General features: G+C 32.5%; 1 protein-coding gene across 2 annotated transcripts in view; it reads right to left on the bottom strand.

The window, feature by feature from the left end:
• Window positions 1-18542: 18542 nt before the first annotated feature.
• Window positions 18543-23971, bottom strand: part of LOC145662966 (carboxypeptidase B-like) — a 49790-nt gene continuing 44361 nt past the window's right edge. For both annotated transcript variants that reach the window (XM_081729044.1, XM_081729045.1), the window contains 2 exons: window positions 23037-23220; window positions 18543-20261 (listed from right to left, as the gene is read on the bottom strand). In XM_081729044.1, the coding sequence (XP_081585170.1) occupies window positions 20083-20261; window positions 23037-23220 (363 nt within the window). In that variant the 3' untranslated portion in view covers window positions 18543-20082. The remainder of the gene's footprint in view (window positions 20262-23036; window positions 23221-23971) is intronic.

Genomic DNA, 23971 nt, shown 5'->3' with positions numbered 1-23971 from the left:
CCTAACATTCAGCTATCATGCTTCCCACCACTGAATCATCATGCTTCCCTGATATTAAATAGGTATTCTTAAAATAGTTGTGTAAGAGAAGTTGAACACTGGAGACGAGTAGTAAGAAACGGTTTCGTTTTATACTGTAAATGTAACTGAAGCAAAAATAAATAAAGCAAAGTATTGTTGTTGTTTCAGAACTTCGTAATTCTGTCTAAACCTATTTATTGATTCTGACCTCATTTAATATATTTTGAGAAAATTTTGGAGGTACCAGATGGACTAATATCAGGTCCTTATTGCAAAAGATGAAATAAATCCATAACAAATAATCCATTACCAAAAAGAGATAAAAATAAATTGTTCCCATTTGGGAACAGTGGGATTAAATGGGTTTTAAACTCTAATCAGGAGAACAAGATTCTCAGAATCTAAAGCAAGTCTGAAATTTATGGCCGATTGTTCTGTCTAAATTGGGACGAGTAGTAGTGTCAGATCAGTCATTACCAATTGTATGCTCTGTAACGTCACAGCTCGGTTGTTTCCATTCTCAGTGGATCACACGGAGAAGGGAAAGGGAATGTAGGAAACCTGACGTTTTGAAGTAGCAGTGATAACAAGTAAACAAGAAGACCAATAGCATAGTCAGTGGGTTTACCTTATGTTCTAATTCTACGCATCGATACATTTGAAAGAACCCACTTTTTCGAAAGTATTATTTGATATTTTGACGTATCCATAATTTGCAGTATTACGACCCCGACGAATTTCCATGTATTTATTTTTCTCTGCATTTACTTCCATACCCATATCCCTACAATCGTTTAATAAAACCTCTGCATTTCTTCTATTGTTCTCCTATAATCTCTTATCAGATTTACATTCTCAGCATACGCCATAACCTGGTGAATATCATTCAGCTCTAGATCCTGGTTGGCATGTTTGGTTTTCCTCATAGCGTATTCCAGAACCAAGTTGAATAATAATAGGAACAACACATCCCCCTGTTTTACCCATTTTCACGTGAAAGCTCGTGGACATGATTTTTTCCTTCTCGGACTTCACTGTGGGATTCATTTAAACACAACTTTATTAATCTAACTAGCTTTGTTGGTATTCCAAATTCTGTAAGACTGTCGTACAACACTTCTCACCTAACCAAGTCGTAGGCCTTTCTAAAATCAATAAATAATTGATATACCAGGTTATTGTATTCCGATTTCTTTCCGATTATTTTTTGAGCGGTAAATGTCTGGTCGAGAGTTGATCGATTTCTTCTAAATCCGCACTGATAATCTCCTCTTCTATGGGGGACAATCTTACTAACAGAATGTTGGAGAGAATTTTATAAATCGACAGAAGTAAGATCCACTCTTGTGTAAATGCCTCCTTATTCCAGATAAGGAGAATAAGTTTGTGTATCTTGTTCCAATTAACTCAGCTGGAATTTCGTCTATACCCGGAGATTTGTGTTTCTTTAATGTATTTATAGCGATTTCTACTTCTGTTAGGTTAGGTTCTGAAATATACATTTCTGCTGTATGCATTTCACTTTCTCCACGAACGTTAGTTTATGGTTGTGTATGAAGTAAATCGTTAAAGAAATTTTTCCATCTATTCAAAATGCTATCTGTATCAGTGGGATTTTTTTCCGCCGGTTTCCTTTAATATATATAAGCGCGGGATTGATAGCCTTTCTTAAATTTATTGATGCCCTTACGTATCCCGAATGTTTTTGTTTTTACTATTATCTTCAAGTTCATTAATTTTAGCCTTCCGAAAATCGAGTTTCTTTGTTCTAAAAGTTTTTAAAGTTTCGTGCCTGATGTCATCGAAATTTTGTGTAGTTATGTCGTTTGGCTCTTGTAGCCATTGCAATTTTGCCTGTTTTCTCTTCTTTGCTAGTTTGGTTTATTTCTGGTTGAACCATGGTTTGTTCCTGTCTATTTCCGCGATCCCCAATTTTAATTTCAACCCAAGTATCCTGAACACTACTGCACTCCAAACTTTCAACAACCGAGAATCTTTTCCACACTTCAATCTGGTATTCCCTTCTTATCTCTAATTTCTTAAAATTAATCCTCTCCCTTTTTAAGATGTCGAATATTTCTTTTATATAATATAAGAATATCTCTCCCTTAAAATCGCTGCTACCAGATAGTAACCAGTGTCACCCCTCAAGGTTTTAGTGGTCCCCTCATTGGTACCCGCTTGTAAAATCTTAGCTACGTTACTGATGGGAAAAACTATTATTATCAAAAGTTACTTTTTATGTATAGTATTAAAACATAGTAACAGTGATTAGTATATACCATGTCAGTGTTAAACGCTTGCAGAATATTCTTTAGGCGTGAATTTTGAGGGGGAAATAACGATTATTTTCAAATCGTTACATATTTTTAATGACTATCATTTATAAATTAGCTCATGATAATTTTAATTGATTAAATTAAAAATAGCAACCTTTTTAACTCATTAATTGGATCGTTAATTTTTTAACCTGCTGAAAATTACCTTCCTAAACATTAGACTGCGTATAAGCCCCATACAGACCATCTCATGATTAGACATCGGATTTTTATGCACTTAAAATTCATGAAATGTGTATGCAACCATGCTGTTAAATGTATTAAAATATGCACTTAATATGCATCAACAATGTAATAAAAGAGAGCATTGTCAAGAAGGCAGCAAATTTCAGGCAAAGTTTTGTAGGTGAAAGTGCATTTTACCTTTCAGGCACTTCTTTTCAGAATTTATTTTTATGATAGTAGCAATTTATATACTCATAACTTTTTAAAACACACAAATTATAAGATTAAAATAGACTCAGTGATGTGAGGACACGATCTCTAGTTTTTCTTCAAATTTTAGTTGTATTTTAGAGTGCTTTTCTAACTTTCCACTGTACAAAGAAAAAAGAGCTTTTGTTTTTAAGAATTTACTCCTTCCCATACAGTATATCTCGAGATGCTTCTTCAAACATTTTGATGTCTGTTTGTGTCATTTGTATCCAAAAAATGACCTTTCAACATTAACAAATCTTATTGCATAATATTTATAGAGAAGCAAGGTTAGTGTCTATTTTTTCCGGCAAGTTGAAATATAATCCTGAAGGTATTTTCCCATGGCTTCAATTATTTTGTAGTCGGAGTTTCTGGCAAGAGCATTCGTCAATTTCTTTTACAGAATGTGCCCGAATTTATCAAAAGCTAATTGGTTCTCTGCTGAAGTTCATTAGCTTGAGCTAAGCATTCTCTGAGCACAATTCCTTGAGTCTTTTGTTTCTGACTTGATGTCATGATATTACAATGAGTCTTTGTCATTATCAGATATCTCTTAACGTATTGGCAATAGTAAATGTCTCTGATCTGTTAATCAGTTGCTAACATTTCCTCCATAAACTAAACATTCTTCTATCCTCTCATGCATTGAAAATGTATTGAAAATACGAAATAAAACTGAATTTATTGCATGTTATAACCATATGTCCGAAACAAAAACTAATAGAAAAATGTTGAATATGCTCTTACTAATAATTCTACGCATTAACCTTGGAAATATGCATTTATATGCACTATAAAACTTGAAATTTGAGCTGTATTATTGTTGTTACAAACTCCTACCAAGCTTAACAGAGATGCATATAACCTAACAAAATATGCATTTGCATTAAAATTCGATGTCTACCCAGAAAATAAGAGATGAAAAGAAAAGAAACATAAGAAGTGAAAGTACATTTTTGCATAATTAATACGAGTACTTTCAATTCCTTTTAAGTTCAAGGATAATACATTCAAATCATGAACTTTCTCATGTTCATATTCCGATGTATTAAAACCAAAAGTAAAACTAAGATCAACATCGGTGTACTTCTTATGAAAACAGTAAACAAACCAACCATAATGCAAACACTTTATAGAGTAACTTTCTTTCTTAACATAACCTATTGACGAAACTTATCAATGTACCGTAGTGTATAATTCATTAATGCTAACATCAGCTGTTCACAGATACAAATTTTTTGTTTCATGCGAATGAGTAAGAATTAATTTCTTAAACACGATTGAAAAATGATTTGACGTTATATGTTGACGATTATGTGTGTTACAAACTATAAAATCCATTGAATGCAAAGTAGAAGGAACATGTTAGTAGTCATCTATTTCCTCTGACAACTGCAATTTAAAGTAAAACACTGATATTAAAATCCATCTTTTACTTGACCATGTAGCTTAATTACCCTCATTTTTGTGGAATCAATTTTCTATACCATCTGCATCAGTTATTTCTTTATGAATTGGCCGATTCTATCTGGAAATATACCTTCATTAAATAGTCCTCTTTGTGAGTTATTAATATTTAACAGTTAACCCAGGTGTTTATATACTTATGATTATACGTATATATAATGAGAGAGAGAAACAAAGTACTCGGCTGCGTACATAATTTCATTTCTTGGAAATATTCACTTGCCCCAGATATTGTTTTAATACTGATTAGTGTCAGAAGCAGCGATGAACACGGAAACGAAGTTCGTAGCTCGGGACTTGTAAGCAGCAATACTCATGATCCACCGGACCTATGACTCGAATATACAAGGAAAACAGCAAATTACATATGTCCCCTAGCCAGGCACGTAGGCAGGAATTTATTTCGGAAGGGATCAAAAACCTTTAAAGAGGTCCTAATTCAATGTTAGGATAAATTGTACATGTATTGAAATTTGTAAACTCGCCCATTAAAATTATTGAATTTACAGAAAAGTTGGAATTTAGTTGAGTCCCGACTCTCAGGACCCACTCTCTTTGTACGTTACTTCCCCGAACACAAAACAGTGTTTTGTTGAATGCTGTTGTATTCAAAGAACATTATATTATTTTTCATTTTAAGAAGGCGAGTACTTAAAAAGAAATTATATTTGAGATATTCAAGACATGGTATCTTGATTAGGAAAGGTCATATTATGAATATTGAAGCTTGAGTGGTGGATATCATTAGTTCACTGTAAAATTCTGCCACAATGCTGTAGAGCTGATATTATTTCAAGGCCTTTAGGGTCATTGAATATGTCTAGGTTACCGGGTCTGTCCAAGTCAGCGAGACCCAGGACCCGAACAAAAATCATCCAAATCATCTATTAATGATGCCATTTGCTAATCAGAAAATCATTAAGACCAAGGTCAACGTATCGGAAGGGAAAGTAACAAAATGAGAAAATTGTGAATTCAAACCTACTTGTTCAAAAATACAGAAGGCTTTTATTTTTATTTTATTTTTTGTATATGGTTGTCAGTACATGTACCATAAATTTGGATCCTAATGTCAATGAGGTATTTACATTCATTCTTATCAGACCAAATTGCAGTCCAGAGTTTAGCTATTTTAATTAAGGACTTTTATTTCACTAAAAGAAATTGTTATATAGGCCTCTTTGTGTATTATATATATATATATATATATATATATATATATATATATATATATATATATATATATAACAAAATACAATATTAACTAGTAGATTATTGTGTTTTTCTAACGATGACAGACGTACTCTTTGCGCACATATTACTTGTAAATGTTTCACTAATAACCTGACAACATAATTTATTTATTCCCTGAAAAATCCACAAGGAATAGTTTACTCTTGGGGATAAGGTTTCTCTTAAGACAATTTCTTCAAATACGACTAGAGCAATTATGTCGATAGTTTATAAATAAATGTTTCATTAATAATTCTAATAAATAGCGTAAATAACATCTCGAAAAAATCGAAATGGTGTAGTTTACTTTTGGGGTGAAGTTTCTTCGGACGAAGCCTTCGGAAACCTTATAATTTTTCCCATGTTACATAAATAAATGTGTCACTAATAAATAACTGTAGCATAACTTGATTTAGTTTAACAAATTGAAGAGAAAAAGTTTAGTGCGTTAGCTCTACCTTTTAAGTTTTAATTTTCTTTTCCTGTTTTTCAATACATTTTCTTACTCATCATCTTACAAGCCGATCCTTGTGGGTTATTAAAATGTTCCTTTAACTCAACACACTTGATAAGGTTCTTGAAATTCAGATCATCAATTTGTATAAATTAACACTCATTGTATAATCATATCATTGTGTCACGCATTTTTTTAAGTAATAGGTTGCATTCTCGGATGTTGTAAGGCCGATATAGTATTAGTAACAATTTATCCTCGTGGAACGAGAAAATAGCTAATACATTTAATGCTTTATTTGCAGAAATCGAACATTTTCTATACACTGAGAATTTGATCTACTATTCTTAGCAAGCTGGCTTTACTTACCTCACGCTTTGTTGTACCACATATTCAATTCTCTACTACATTCTCCTCATGGCAATAGACAAAAAAAGATGCCACTCAGTTTCTAGTACAAAATTTGTTTTGTTGTTTTAAATATTTATTTTTTTCTATTCTTATCCGAAGATAGAAAATAGAATAGCTGCCACTTCCATCTGAAAAGTAAATAATGAGCGTGCAGAGATATAGTCCTATCTACTGTACTTATTCTTAATTCAATTATATGTTTCCAATACTATATTAATTTTCTTACTTCTTTTAATACTTTATTCGTTTTTTGTAATCAATTTGATTTAATTTTCAAAACTAACTCTTTTTATTTCAGTGCTGTAAGATTATTTTAAGGTGTAACTCATTCAACTTTAAAATATAAATAATGAATTAAAATAAGGTCTTCTATGATTCAAGTTGATTACGTATTTAGTACAGAAATAAATGGTTGAGAGTAGCATAAACATGCATTTTCCGTGCATTTTTTTTTAATTCACAACTTCGTTGACAGGCAAATATCAAAGTTAAAATTTCTACTATTGCTTTTCTCTTATATACATAGCTGTTTATTCCATGTCCTACCAGAAGTATTATCCATCATAGCAAAAATTATAAAATTTCAAATTAAAAGAGTAATAAAAGTTGTAGAAAAAGTTGTATCAATCTTGTTACTCTGTAACTATAGTATAATATGGACATATTTTATCCTTTCATTACAAATTTTAGCTATAAAAAGTAGAATTTGTTAAATTTCGATACTAAATTTAGGGAGTAACTTTCACTTATTAGAGCTTTTCATACAAAGAGGCAAAATAATGGAAGGGAAAGTGCTGATGAAAATTGTGTTTCTTGGTGTTTGTTGCAATGTTTTTGAATAGCCCAGTCCTAAGATATACAGGGTTACACTAACGTCTGCAAAGTCACATATTGCATTCAGTGCTCAACAAAACTCACTGCGACTTACAAACTGACTGAGATTAAATTGAAAAAAATGTGCTGCCAATGGTAATATTATATTTAAAAAATTAAGAAGTTAAAAATGGTCAAGCAACCTCATTGATGCCAAGCAGCTTCATATGAATTAACCCTTTTAAAATCATTTATTCTGAAACTTGAAACCTGATATAATTAAAACGGATTTAATCTTTTGGTATGGGTTAAGAACTGTACAAAAGATTAAATCTGTTACATTTGTAATAAAATATGGCTGCAAAGTAGTGTTTATTTTGGCCAAACAATAATCTGGCTTACGCTCGTAAATGCGCTTATGCTGTTAGCAGATTGTCGGCCAAATATATTTGTTTCTTAACACATAGGAAGATGCACAGCTGAGAGGGCGAAAGCAAGCGAGTGACATAGTGTAAAAACATCGCTATGCACAGGAACAGAGACTATTCGAAGTCATACAGATTTGCAAAACTTCAGATAAGTGCTACTAGGTGTCAGGGTACATAAGATTGTGGAGTGCTTCTCTTATGGAGACACATATGGTGCGTAGCGAGGAGCCTAGTATTCAGACAGACGATCTGCTGGAATTTTTTAGCGAGACGGTGCACTTCAATTCCCAGTTCACAATAACTGAGCTCGCCAAAGTTTTCAAAAGTGTCTGCGGAAACAGTACATCGAATCCTGACTGCCGAGCTGGGTTATCACAAATTGTGTGCGAAGTGCGTGCCAAGGCTGACATGCACATGAAGACCAAAGAATAACAGCTACACTAGATAGATTTTTTTGCCGGTTTGGGGAAGGATGGGAGTGACCTCTTTTCTCACGGGGGATGAAACCTGGATAACAACGGGAAATGATATTGTACATATTGGGGGCGTCGAAGTAGCAGCAATACAATAGTGACATTCTGGTTCTCCTAAATCGAAGAAATTAAAACAAACGCCATCAATTCACAAAATCATGACAGAACCTTGTTTTAGCACCAAATAGTGTCATTCCTGAGAGATTCTTGGAACCAGGACGAACGATTACAGTAGATATGTATTGCCAAACACTGAATAATCTGTGACGTGTCATCCAAAATTGGCGGAGCGCCCTGGAATTCTTCTGATCCATGATAATGCCCGTCCTCACATAGTTGCTCGTATTGTTGAGACAATTCAAAGATTCTGATGGGTGCTTTTCAGTCATCTCCCTTACAGCCCCGACCGTGCATCCAGCTATCGCTTTCTCTTTCTTCATCTGAGAAAGTGATTTGCATCAAAACATTTCAACGATAGTGACGTGTTCAAAATATCAGTTGGCGTGTTTAAAATATCAGCTGGCTGCACTCTCAGGCGACAGATTTTTACACAGAGAGTGCATGAAAGCTTGTTCCATGCTACCAGAAATGTCTGGAGGTTCATAGTGACGTCAAAAAATAGCGAAGGTATGTACTTTTACATCAATCACAATCGATTTCATCTATCATTTTCTTTTATATATACACAGGGTGGCCCAAAAGTAGGTATACAGACCAGCATCGATCAAGTGTGACATTTTAATTGATTAAGATAAAGACTTTATTTGCTTTGGTTTGTTCCGAGCTTAAGGTATAAGTGAAAATAAATTAAGAATAGATAAGGAAGATACTAATTAGGGACGAATGTGAACCGTGACAGCTAGATATTTACGAAAATTGGTACCCTGACTAATTGTGGATCGGTAATCATCGTGGTGATAGTCACTCGGTGCGGAAGTGCCTTGTTTACCCGCTACGTATAATATTTACATATGCCAAGCAGTGAGCTGGTGAGACTGTGCCGTGTTATACCCCGAAAACGCCGGTAAAAGGCAGAAAATGAAAAATATATGAAGGTAATCTGATACCTACAGGTGGGGGACATCTGACCAAAAACACGGCAGTAGTCACACAAGCAGTGTTGCCATCCCAACCCAAACTTATAGTTGTTTTTTTTTTAAATAGAACGTATACTATTTTATGGCATTAAAACAATTGGCATAAAACGTGAAAGAAAATAAGCAAAAATGAGTTATCAGTGTTGCCAAATAAGGGAGACATGAGGCTATAAAGTTGAGAAATTATAAGGTCCGTACAGAGAAGCGAAAAAAATTATTACAACAACAAGACTGCAGAAGGAACAAATGTACAGTAGGGAGTAAACTACAGCATGCTCAACACCCAGTGATTAACGGGTTTGATACAGGATCCGTCCAAAAAGAGTACATGTTAGAGTAGCTGTAGAAAGATGTGACATAACGAGGAAATGTGAACAAGAACACTTCCTGTAGTCCAGCAATTCCAATGGCGTTTGTGTGGAATTGATATCTCGAACCGTTTTCGAGAACTATAAAACGAACTGTCTTGGGGTAGCAACACTGCATAAAATCCTGTATGCATTCCAAACCAAAGAAACGACGGCGTAGCGTCTGAAAAGAATATAGGACTAAAGAAGAACGTATGTGAAAGGTAACAAAGAACATTGACCATGTTTAACCTGCCTCTTTTGTTAATGAAAGCGCGCCCAGACGATAGCCAGTCGGGAGACTTTGAAAAAAGCGGTCATAAAGTTTGTACTCTCTTTGGAAGAAGGAAAAGTTAAACGTTGCCATAGATAGTGTCTTCCTTTCCCTCGACCCCTTTTCTCTCTCTCCCTCGCTTTCTGTTCCATCCATGTGTCTAACAGTGTGTGCCTGCCTTTCTTTATTATATTATAAAACAACAAAAAATAATATATGAAATAGTTTGTTTAATCAGATTAAAATTTGAGTAATGACTTACCATTATTGAATTCCGTTACTGGGTTCATAATTGTCACCATTATCGTCGTCGTTATCATCATCATCATCGTCGTCGTCGTTGTCCGCTACATGAATGACAAATCTCTCCTTATTATCTCTTAAAGCTGCATAATACGTCGCCTCTATTTCCATTGTTTTCCGCACACACTTGTTCTAAAATTCTTTACTAATTTCTTCCGAACACTTCCGTAAAGTGTCACAAACACTAGCACTAAGGGAAAAAGTAACATTACTTTTTCTCACTTTGTGTTTTAACTGAGCCCAAACCATTTCAATGGGGTTTAATACGCAATAATAAGGGGAGAGCCTTAATACTTCATGCCCAGCAACCTCAGCCAAGTTATCGATTGCAAACTATTTATTTATATTGGCTGCTTTAATAAGTTCCAGTAAGACAATTTTGATTGGAACTGGATCTGGGATAGGGATATTAAATTCATTCATAAATTCTATGATTTTGGGCTTAGGAGTTGCTCGTGTAGGAATTTTGATAACTTGCATGCCATGATAACTAGCATTATCGAGACTATAACGTATTTTCTATCATTTCTAAGATTATTCAAAAGGGAATGTTGGAACCAATTCTCAAAAATAATAGAATTCATTTCATCATGACAGTCTGCTTTCGCATCCGCGATGTTCTTTGCTGAAAGATAAAGACAATCTAAATTCAATGTACATATATCCTGTATATGTGACCGACGTAATTAAAATTATTAATCAAATGAAAAATAAATGGTCAGCAGGCATTGATGAAGTGCCGTCTGAGCTTATCAAAAAAGTTGTAAATAGTTCTCTAGCTGAAGTTTTATGCTAATTAATAAACCTTTCTTTCCAAACTGGAGTATTTCCTGATAAATTAAAAGTTACCAAAGTTAAACCAATTTATAAAAAGGGAGATAAAATGGATATCAGTAACTATAGACCGATTTCTCTTATTACATTTGCGAACATATTAGAATTAGCAATGAACAAACAGGTTACACTATATTTACAAAGTACTAAAACAATTTCAAAAGATCAACATAGATTTATTCCAGGAAAATCAACGGAAACCCTATTTACCAATATCTGAATTATGTAAGCGAACTACTAGATAAATGAAATGAGTGCATAGGATTATTTTAGACCTTACTAAAGCGTTTGACTTAGTGCCTCATAGAGAACTTTTATATAAAATAAAGAAATGTGGAATAAGAGGAGTAATGAGAAACTGGTTCCGTTCATATTTGACAGATAGAATGCAGGTGGTGGAAATAGCTAGAGTAGATTTGAGGAACTCAAAAGTAACTACTTTCACATCTACAATGAATAAAATAAAATGCGGCGTACCACAAGGATCAATTCTTGAGCCATTACTGTTTTTGATATATATATATAAACAATCTCCCCGATAATTTAAACTTTGCAAAAGCCACATTATTCGCGGATGACACAAGTGCAGCAATAACAGGCGGAAACCATCAACAATTAAATACTAACATATAAAATACCGTAAAACAGCTAACGAACAGGTTTGATCATAATAAGTTAATAGTAAAGTCAGAAAATACCTTGCCAATAAGCTTTAAATTAACAAACAAGAATCTAGATAAAGGAAGTATAAAAATAGGAGAAAACGAAATAAAACAAGTTAGTTCTGTAAAATTTTTAGGTATATATATATCAGCAAATTTAAAATGGGATTATCATATAGAAAAAAATGCGAATAGGTTAAGAAAAATGTATTTCGCCGTACAAACCATTAAAAATACTATAAACCGAAATACAGCAAAAATATTATATTACTGCTCATTTGAATCAATACTAAAATATGGATTAATATTTTGGGGAAACACTGTAAAAAGTAGAAATGTTTTTGTTCTTCAGAAAAAGAGTTGTACGAATCCTAGCTGGTGTAGGACCCCGAGAGTCCTGTAAGAAATATTTTAAAGAACTAGCTATACTACCTTTACCATGTTTGTATATATAATGCTTAATAGAATTTGTAGGATCCAATATAAATAAGTACACAACAAACGGTGACGTGCATGGTTATAATACAAGAAAAAATACTAATTTTCATCCACCAAACCATAGAACAGCAATGTACGAAAAGGGAGTAAAGTATGTTGGTATTATGCTATACAATAAGTTACCAAACAAATTAAAGGTAATCAAGCCTAATGTTGCATTCAAAAGAAAATTAAAAGAATACCTATTATCACATTGCTTCTATACAATATATGAATATAATCAATTTAAATAGTCACAATGTAAATAGTAGTAACAAAGTAACAAGATAGGTCCATTTATGTATAAGGTATGCTGTAGTATTGGTATAGTGATATTTCAAATTACTATAATGTATAAATGTATGAATTATGTTTAACAAATGTGTCTAATATATGTACTGCTTCAATTAACCATGACGAATCCCATGTACTATCGGAAAATTATTTCCAAGTTTGTACAGGATGGAGGATAAATAAAATGAAATGAAATGAAATTTGGCACCCACCCCTCCTCTCCGCCTGCGTGAAGAACCATTATTCTTTTCCCACGTGACACTGGTGTATTAAGCCCACAACCGCAAGTTCCATCTTCCCATCCTTTCTTCACTGTATCATGCATGTCAAACCACGTTTCGTCCAAATATACACCACACCATAGCCAGCAGCTCGCAATTGGTTAGTCTGTAAATATACTTATATCTCCAAGCGAACATCCTCGAAGATTCCATTATCACTTGCCTTTTATTGAGTGTACGGAAACGAAATCCAAGAGACTTTACGGTATGTCTAAGCGTAGTTTCTCGATATGGAAAGTCTGCAGTCGCTTGTAAGCATAAAAGCAACTCACGAATTGTTCGGATTTGACTTTTTTCATAAAAAGCATATATTTCTCTCCTGATTAACTTGCATTGAAACTGGTCAAGTCTCTCGAAACAAACTTTCTTGTTTCCATTTTTCTTTGGTGTGAAATGGCCTCTTTGGGCAATTTTACGTACAGTTTATCTATTTAGTCTTAGAACTCTCGCCGTCTCGGTAATTGGTCCCTTACCTAATTTATTTTTAACGACATAGTCTTGAGCATTGCATATTGTTTGACACTGTTTGCTGAGTGTTCTTGTAAACTAACAGGAGAGCCATTAACACTGGTGCTAGGTGTCGCACAACTATCACCGCTATTTTCGTTATTAATATTTGGACTCACTTGCCCTTACCGTTCGTTATTCATTTCAAGAGCTGGGTTCTCACGGAATTCATTGTTTCTTTCTGTACTGGATTCTTCGTCTTGCTAAAGTCACCACATGTTTATAAACCACACTCAAATAATCACAAATAAACTCAGTATCATCATAAATAAATAACACTAATTATTATTACTGCCAGTCTACACAGAAACAAACCTTTTTTTCACTTTCTAAACTTGGCAATTGAAAACTTATCGATTACACAAATGTATTGCTATTTCCTTTCAAAATGAAAGCATTCAACTTAAGAGTGTATCTCAGACTGTTTTTCTTTTAAGAGAAAAAAGGAAAGAAAAAGGATCAGAAATTTGGCAACAGTTTGAGTTTAGTTTATTGCCTGTCAGTCAGTTTTCAAGGAAGAAAGAAAACAAACAGGACACTATGAAAAGAAACCGCACACGGGAGCGGCTTCCCTTTGTGAGCAAGTGGCTGTCTTTAGAGTGAGGCTACTATAATGGGAGAACTGATACCATTTCACTGAAGCCGTTGCCCGAGAGATGATCCGAAAGAGTTTGCATGATTTTCGATTTATTTCCGTTTGGTAATATTAATGTAAATACATAGTTCTGGTACATATAATATTAGCATTGTAGTTATTGTTTGTAATATTATCATTCTGTCTGCGTTCGGCATTTTCACAATGTGTGTGATGTTTAAGGTTTATCACTAAGCTCACCCATGTTTTATTATTATTATTATTATTATTATTATTATTATTATTATTATTATTATTATTTAGTGAATAACTTAAAAACAAAGAAAAATAGCACAAACATAGAAAGTGATACAGGTAGTATCTGCTAAATGATATTAAATACACTAATAACCGTTTTCAGATCTTTTCTAATAGACCAGAAATTTGGGTGCGCAGTTTATGACGTCATAATTGTTGGGCACCCAAAATTATACACTGCAGGGAGGGTCTTGGAGACAACTATTAGTTCGTCTAGTATTGTTTTGTAGATACTATTTGGTTCATTTTCTACATTATTTATATTCTTCACTGTCTTTAAGTTACTTACTAAAACTTAATTTTTGAGGGTTGAGCTTAGGGAAGAGCTTAATGTAATGGATTACTAAGAAAAACATCATCTTTGTGCAAAATTTTCCCCTGCCGAACGACTGCTCCGATTGATCGACTGTTCAAATGTGATTCAACTTTTGTCTTTGTTTTAGTATTTATCTACATTCCACCTGTAACAAGATGTAGGGTATTTACTTCTTGCATTATTTGATTCCTTTACAATGTGTTGTGATCTGCAGCTAGAATACAGAAAAAACAACAGACGAGTACTTGTAACATCCCTTGATTTGTTCCTGTAACTTTAATATTTCTTCAAGCGATCGCATTTACTCTTTTCTACCGATATATGGATACAAAGAGTAAATAGTTTCAACAGTAGATATACTCTATCCTCTATCAATGCCAAAGTAGAAGAAAATCATGGTATCTACCAAACCAAACCGTAAAGAAAAGTATGTATTCTGTTAAACTAATTGTAAGGTGCGTCCATTTCTTTTCTTTCCTGAAAGGTATTGGAGATGAGATGTTTCGAGTTACGAAATCCCTCACCAGATTGCATTCGTGTCGTCTGTTAGCGATCTTGTTTCAGGTTAGCTATGACGCCATCGTCGTCTTAACCGCCATGTTCGAAGGAGGGATCTCGTTTTGGTCTTCGATATATTTTTAATTTCGTGAAATGGCTACATAGTATAATGGAATTTCAAGGTGGTGGAAAAGTCCAAGGTAAAATTGCAGGAACCAGAGGACAACGACTATGTGGAAAGAAGTAAGAAAGGAAATTTATTTAAGTGTAATCCTATTTTGGTGCAGATAGATGGAGTAATAACTTTATCCAATATACTAATATCGAAAAATGTAAATATTTCTAAGCGGGATAAGATTGTAATATACTAAAGTTCTAACCAGTTTCTTCTCCATAATCCTTTGGGAATTACATCGCTTATAGGCATAATTTCCTGGCATTATTTCAAAGAATCAGTTGTTATAAATCAAATACGAAAATCTTCAGTTGTGAATTTGTAAATAACCTAAACATTGTAATAAAAGAACCAGGAAGCAGATTTCTTATTTAAGAATATTGTTCATCCTTGGATAAATAAGGGTAGAAGTTTTCAGCCATTCTGGGACTTTTTTTCGCTACATGTTTTGTGCGTTCTCCGGTCATTCTCTTAAGTTTCTTAATAATTATTTATTCAAGGGTAGGTGAGAAAAATTTAAGATTGATCAGGGGATTGCATGATACAAAGGAAAAAAAGGAGAACATTTTACTTTTAGTGACACCTATATATAACCTGTTTCGTACAGAGCTGCCTCTGCCATGATTAGCTTTATATAAACTCGACGAATGTCTTTATTGTATACTGGAATAAAGCTGTGATATGTTCCTCGATTAAAATATGTTACTAGCTAGCCAATAGTTTATATTATTAATGATGCATATTTTGTTCCTTATGCGTTCCGTTCTTTTGTATTTCGTTGCATTCTTTAAACAGCCATTAGTACTGAGTGAAAATATTTTCAAAGAGGCTATCAGTTATCCTCAATTTTGAAATGATGTAATCTGTCCTATGTATTTTGTCTATAAAATAAGAAACCTTGTGAACAAGATATATTTATTTACAACCATTGTGACCATTGAGACCAGTTTATGCTGTTTTTTTTTAAAGTTTAGTTTAGTTTAACATCCGACGATCACATACCAGCGCTAAAGGAATTAATGATGAAAAGATGAATGATATTAATGGAATGAAGAAAGTGAAAAGAAACGGGAGAACCCGAGAAAACCCACGCACACGACGTTTGTCCACCATAAAATCCACTTAGCTGGAACTAGGCTCAAACCAGAAATTCCACGCACCATACGTGAACGCTATACCACTGAACCACCGTGGCTCATATCACACTGAACTTTTGTAAATTCAGATCTTTGACGTAGTGATACCCAAATGAGATTTCAAATTCGGATGAATATTGTACTAACCTCAGTTTAATTGGAACAACTGACATTGAGAAATGTAACACTGTGAGAGGGAAACAGTGGAGATTTAAAATTCTTATTTATGCTGTGAGCGAAGTTCCAAGTAATGTTAGAAAGGCACTGATTTGGATTGTAAATTTTGTAATTTCTTCCTGAATTACAGTACTAAATTAGAAATAGACTAAAATATTTTGTCCCATTCGACATTTTCCCCCTTTTAATTCTTTTAGTACTTTCCTGCTTTTGTAAATTTTGTTCAAGTTTTTGGAAGTATTATTCTCAGTAAGCATCTATTTCATGTACTATTTTGTTTCGGTTAGATTACGTTATCCTCATCAATATTGAAGAACATTGTTACGAAATATTATTATTTCTTTTGTTATGAAGTACATTGTAGAAGCCAGGAAGAGATTTTATTTAAGTTGGATCGGTTCAACATCTTACCCTTGAAGACAAAAGCTATTATAAACCAACAACAGTATTTTTTTTTTTTTTAATTCCTCAAGAAAATCCACGCCGTGATGATTTTTTTAAAAGGAAATTACTTTTTTAACGTAGGTTATCAAGAAATATGTTTATAAATTGGAAGTGAATTGCTCGTAACTGATGCCCAATAGATCCTATTGAGAAAGCGCCACTGTGTTTCATATAAATATGATAGTTTCTGGGAAAGATATATTTAAAAATTTCTCTCCTCTTTTCCCTTTGTTGATTTCAATTCCAAAGGATGAGCAATAAAAGTAGATAAGTGTAATTTTAGAAAAGTTATTAGTAAACGCTTTTTAAAATTGGTTGGTTTGATGTTTAGTGTCTCTTTCAACAGCGAGGTTATATGAGATGTGGACCGACAGCTTAACGTGAGATCCAAACTATATAAACTTCCGCCAGTAATCGGACCAGGGTTTGCCAAGCCGAAGGTGCGTATGTTAGCCGTATAGCCATGAGAGAGTTCTCATTAAAAGAAAAATATAAATTTAGCCCTTTATCTGTGACTAATTTCAATCCCAAAAAGAGAAATATGTCTTAAGCCTTAAAAACTGCTATGTTTAATAAAAATCAGAGAAAATTTACGAAATGAAGTGAATGTATCTCCCTGCCTCCGAATAATTTAAACTTTAAACAACAGGATAAATCTGAAATCTCGAATAAACACACGCTACGCTTCATAAATTAAGAGAATTTTCATGAAATTCATTGTGAAATGCAAATTATTTTTAAACTTTTAGAGTGTAAGTGTATTAGAGAGGATTCTAGCAACTTTGAGAGTACAGATTTTTAGTTGTTGGTCAAACCTCACACTATTGGAAAGGCTGAACAGAATACAGTGGCTCGGGTCACAAACCCCTATCTTCGCGAACACATCGTTTCGCGATCAACTTTAAGGAAGAACTTTTCCCTCGGCTAACGAAAGCTATTACGGAGTACGAACGAACATACACGCATATATTCACAATCCCACACTTTCAATAGTTGCGAAATAGCGTTACGGAACGGGTTAAGTTTGTGATCCGAAGATCCACTATATATAACACACAAAGAGTGAAAAAGTGACTGACTGGACCGAGACTCGAACCTGAAACCATCAGCATACCGTCCCGATGCGTTAACCACTACGGCACTTCCCAGAACAGCCACTCACTCTCTCACTCTCGAGGTCGGTGCTCTCCATTCACATCTACAGAGGATCTGGTGTGTTAAAAAAATCGGTTGTTTCCTCTTTCATTGATCTATATACTCGCTACATATATTCCAATTTTGAAGTAAATCGATCAATTAAAAGCAAACATATTAAGGCACTTGCCTTAATGTTTTTGCTATATTTTTGTCGTAAATGTACTATCCGAGACCAAATATGAACGCAGAATAAGTTCAAAACGGTATCAGACGAATGGTGGTTAACAAAGCACAAAGTTCATAGTTCAATCACATGGTGGCGTAAACGACTTGTTGCCCGTAGTGTTCCCTTTGACACGTATTATAACGTTAAGTTTATGAAATAGGTTTTCGGCTATCATTCATCAAATCGATCGATAGTAGTTTTGAAATAAGATATGGTAGACTCTTAAAATAATGGGAAATTCGGTATATTTCATTACAGTAAAAAGGAAATCAAAAGTGGACTATAATTACCTTTCAAACCAGCTCCTATGCAAACTGAAACCAATTCAAGATTCCCATCTGTGTTTACACACTTAAATTGATACATAATATACATACAGAACAAAATTCTAAAAGAAAAGTATGCAATTTATTTTTCAGTTTTATTAAGGAAAGAATCTGTATCAACAATGAATATTAAGAACAACTGTGCAAAATATTAATTATACATTTAATAAATAAAATAAATAATGAGACGATTACTTCACATTATAATTGAAAATCTCTTTAATTGGTGTAGCTAGAAACTGTATTGTAATAAATTCAGTAATTAAAATTTTCAACTTGTAAGCTTTTACACATTTTTAGTTATAAAAATTAGAACGTGATATTTTAAAATTATATTTTATATTCAGAATAACGGAACTTTCCGCTGTATGATATTTTATTTAGAAAAGTTCAAAAATGGAGTTGTCAATTTCGAAGTTATTTCGACAAAATTCAAAAACAAATATACTTCCTATACATTTCTTTTATCTGTTACATTGTGTCAACTGATAATTTTTTGCATATTTCAATAAGAATTTGTACTAGATTTTGCTAGTTCTATACGCATTGGTGGATGTTTTACTGGCCCATGCTGCATCAGAATTGTTTATTGTAACCAAAAAAATTAATTAATGATTTTGCTTCATATCTTGTATACCACCAATAAATTCTAACAATAGTATTCTTTTTGCTTTATTTTCTACTCAAAATGTACTGAAATCTAGGGAAATTTCTATTTAATATTTACTTTCAAGGTAACATGCATATTTTAATTCAAAAAATGTTCAATATCAAAGCGTTAGTAAAGTTTTTCGTGATTGTTTACTTACATTTATTTTTTTATTTTATTTTTTTTTTTTTTTATTTTTTTTATTTTTTTTTATTTTATTTTTTTTTGTTGTTGTTAAAAAAGCCACATGAGAATAAGTGTACTCTAGCTCATGCAATATATATTGAGAGAACTACATTCAATTTGAAATTACAACTTGAAGCATGAATTTTTCATAAAATTTCAATTATATCGTATATTATTTTAGAATAGTATCTTATACAACATGCTATGAACATGTAACTGTTACGAACTTTTATTATTAAAATGAATTGAATTTTCACTACAGAAATGATTAAAGCTTTCAAAACTGTCTTAATTAGTAAAATGAATTACCACAAAACATTAACGTAAGCATTCACACGACAGATAATTAAATAAATAACACACTTGAACTTTATTTAAAATATTAGCATATAAAATTTAGTTGACACCACAAACAATCGTAAAATATTTACAAGAGCTTGCAGAAATTCTTTTTAAAAAAACACATTCTTTTGATCATATTTTCTGCATTTGTATTTTATCTAACATAATCAGTACTCTTCTGTAAGTAGAAGTTCTTCCTTATTTGCTTTTCCATAATATTCTCTGGTGCAAAATATTTTATACAAAAACGTTCATTTAAGAAGAAAAAGAGTTATATTGATTGTAATTTGCTTCTTACAGAGTCCATAGTTCGAAAGAGCATAAGAATATGCTATCAATTTCTTGTATCGTCTCATTATCTTGGAATTGTCTCTCTGAACACAAATGAAAAAAAAAAATCGTCGCCATTATTGAGTTCTATGCGAGTTCAGTGTAAACGATGCAAACTACTGGACGAGTTCTCTTACAGCTTCGGCAACTGTTTTCACGGCTGCAAGTGATTCTCGACCGCTGGGAAGAATGTATGATGCAGGCAAGACAAAACCATGATTTCCTGTGTCTCGAAGTTCTATAGTGTAGGAATACTTTATCCTTGCTCCACCTTTGGCCCAATCGTCAGAACCACCTATTATAAGCAGAAAAAGAATTATATTTTAGTTTAGCTAATAACACTCAGACATTTAGAGAATCTATTAACCAACAATTATGACTCAAAAGATTTAATCTCAATTTTCCAATAGCATTTTCCTTTTTTTCCTATTTTTTAATAATATTTGATTCTATAATAGTATAAATATGATTTTATATCTTTGTATGGTTTAGTTACTAACGTTAGTATAGTTCATACTTGATGCAGGCCAAGTCGTCATTATTATTGTCGTCATTATTTATTGTCGTCATTATTTAATATCATTGTATTTATATAAATTCTAAATATATCTCAAATCTGAATACCACTCATTCTAGCTTTGGAACTTCTTGAATACAATAAAAGACAATTTCTGACCAAAACATGTATTATCTAATAAATAATAGTGTTACAGTTTCGACAAAGTATCTTTGCCTTCATCAAATATATTATTGTCAAGGCAAAGATCCTTCGTCGAAATTGTAACGCTATTATTTATTAGATAATATATATTTTGGTCAGAATTCGTATTTTATTGGGTATCTCAAATATATTACGGCCCTTCCCAACAGACCTTTTTTCAGAAAATCCGTAACTAAAGACGTTTCCCTCACATTTCTAACAAGTCGAATAACTAAAACCAATACTAATGTTTCCCAAATTCCCAAAGATCACGAAATGTTAGACTTTTATTGAGGTTTATGACTTATCACAAAAGGATAGTAGTTTTTGGTATAATGTAGCTGAACAAAAAGAGATATTACTTCAGTGTACATAATATATATCTTAGACAGTATACGAACTTCACTTATTCATGAAGAGAAGAATCTATTTAATTGTATAAGATTTCATTATACAACGCTGAGTACATATTTGTTGAGTGCGTAATAACTGCAGATTCTTGGCCCTCAATTTGGGACTCTCCCAATAACATTTTCACTTTTTTAATACACAATTTTAAATTTAGTGAAACTGATAAAAATAACTACTATTTTCAAGAAAAATAAAAATTTGTCTTCAGCAAGTTAAATTATAACCAAGTTCTTTAATTTATATTTACTGAAATCTGCTTATGTAAATGATTCAATCATACAATAGAGCTTTTACTAGTCAGTAATTCTCTTTTTTCATTTACTACCATAACAATCTTAAGATGATTTTCACACCTCTCCTATAGTTATTCTTTATAATGATATACAGGATAAAAACAACGAGCGACAAACTTGTGCGTTGATTTTGCAATGAAACGAAATACGGTGAACACTTCCAAATTTTTGCAGATTGTCTTAAGACATTGATAAAAAAAAAGGTGAAAAGCAACACTATAATCTGTGCCAAGACACCGTCAGTTTTCTCACTCGCCACAGAAATAAATAAATAAATAAATAAAGTAATTATGTCTTCCTATTTTTGCGTCAGGATATGCTATAAACATCCGAAAGTACAGCAAAAGTGTTAGAGAATGTATTTATTTATTTAATAATTATCTTATCTTATACATTATCATATTGATAGACGCCATTCACATGTCTATTTACATGTGCATTTCCAATAAAAATAACTATTATTATAAATTATGTGTGATGTTATACCAAAAGAACATAGTCTTCCAATAATTTAAAACAAATGAATACTTTTATTATTTTTTTCTACATTTCTCAATCTACTAGATTTGGTGAAAACGCCTAAATAGTTTTAAGCCACATAAGAAATATTTTATATATGGTGTATTGGACTTTATGATTCAGAGACTTGGACATTATGGAAATTATAGAAGAAATATTTAGAGAGCTTCAGAATGTGGTGTTGGATGAAGATGGAGAAGATAAAATGGACAGAAAGAATAACAAACGAAGATGTTTTAAAAACGAATAGGAGAGAAGAGGACACTTCTATCCAGCATCCTTCATAGGAAGGCCAATTGGATTGGACACATCCTGTGAAGAAATTGTCTTCTTCATACCGCCATAGAAGGAAAGATGGAAGGAAAGCGAGAAATAAGAAGAAGAACACAAGTGACGTATGATTTGCAAAACAGAAGAAAATATTGGAAGTTAAAAGAGGAAGCTGAAAATCGAGAAACGTGGAAGAAACATTTCCAGGCCTAAACTGAAAATTAAGAAGAAAAGAAAAAAAGGCCTCATTAGTCCCAGGACCTGCCAAAAGGCAAAATACTTAATAATAATAAGTATTTTTTTTATAATTGTATTATAAAAGAGGTAGAACATAAGTGTTCTTAAGTCGGAAAGGCTACAAATATATCGAAATAATTCTATAATATAAATTCCTAATTTTATGAGGTCCAGCAACTTCGTTATCCATTTACATAAAAAAAGAACGTAAACATTATTTTTTTACATCACTATTGTACAGTAATACAGTAGAACAAATATACTATGAGTCTCTGTATGTGCTAAGAAATGATGTATAGAAACATGCTACAACAAGTTGTCTTTCATAAAAGAATGAAAGTCTTTGTGTACTGATAAACTGAACAATTTTGTATTTAACAATTAACTGATAAATTTTCATTTCTACATTGTTCCACGCAATTAAAATCTGACTCTTAATGTGCCGTCTTAAATAGCACAGAATATATGGAATATATATATATATATATATATATATTGCATGCAATGATATCTATCTTCAGTAAACTCGTTCAGTACTACAATCTACTGTATTTTTCGTTGTGTGCAACTTCTTGCTAATTACAAATAAAATTAAGCTATTTAAACACTTATGGTTATAAAAAATGATTTCATTACATACCTGCAGCAGGATAAAGTGTTGCTGAAGAAGATCCCACAGTGAATCCTGGTCCACCAGCTGAGCGGATAGACTGAGCAATTTTTCTTCCAACTCTGTCAAGGTCCCGGTAGTCTGGAGGTACCTTATTTGCATAACCCCAAGGATACAGGACGTACTGACCGTAACTATGGAATGTAATGTATGCCTAAAATTATAAAAATAAAAATAAAATCACTGCTGTATTTAAGGAAATCCTTCTTTATAAGTACAACCATTTATAAGGTTGTCTAGAATCACTGTCTTACTAGAATCTGTCAATATATTACGTGTCTCATAGTATATTATTTACTATTATCAAAATTCGAATTTTCTTCAATTACTTTTAGCACTTAAATTTTATTCAGAGAGTCTTCTAGGCTCTAAAAGCTGTAATTTTTTAAGGTAATTATCATAGACTTTCTTTCGTTTTGAAATATTTATGCCAGCTTCTAACTTTTCGAAAATTAAATTTAAATGTGTTTCTGTATAAAAGAGCTAGTATTATACACAGAAACTTTGCTAGAAAGGAAGAAAATATTCAAGAAATCTATTATTTCTGGTGTTGCAGTATTTATAAGGTCGCTTTTCTTTACTTTATTTTCAGGATTGAACTTTCAGAAAGGATTTTAGTTTCATTACTAATTTAGTTCTCGTAACATAGTTGCATAGGCCCTAATATAATGACAAATATAAGACTATAGTGGGTATGAAATAGTATTACGAGTATACAATGCGAAAAAAAGTGAGGAAAGTTTAACTCTTAACGAATTTAGCTTATTTTAAGAATGTTGCTGTCGCTTTTGAAGATATTGTAAGAAGCTTTCCTAAAATATATTTTAAAAAAAATAGTGCCAGATAATAACATTTATTTCAAGTTGTTATTGTTATCATTAGTCAGGACTAGCTGATAGATCCTG

Source organism: Thermobia domestica, chromosome 10 (assembly GCF_964235325.1).
Source record: "Thermobia domestica chromosome 10, izTheDome1.hap1.1, whole genome shotgun sequence".
Taxonomy (NCBI): domain Eukaryota; kingdom Metazoa; phylum Arthropoda; class Insecta; order Zygentoma; family Lepismatidae; genus Thermobia; species Thermobia domestica.
The sequence above is the reverse complement of the archived record's forward strand: the minus strand, read 5'-3'. Positions and strand labels throughout refer to the sequence as shown.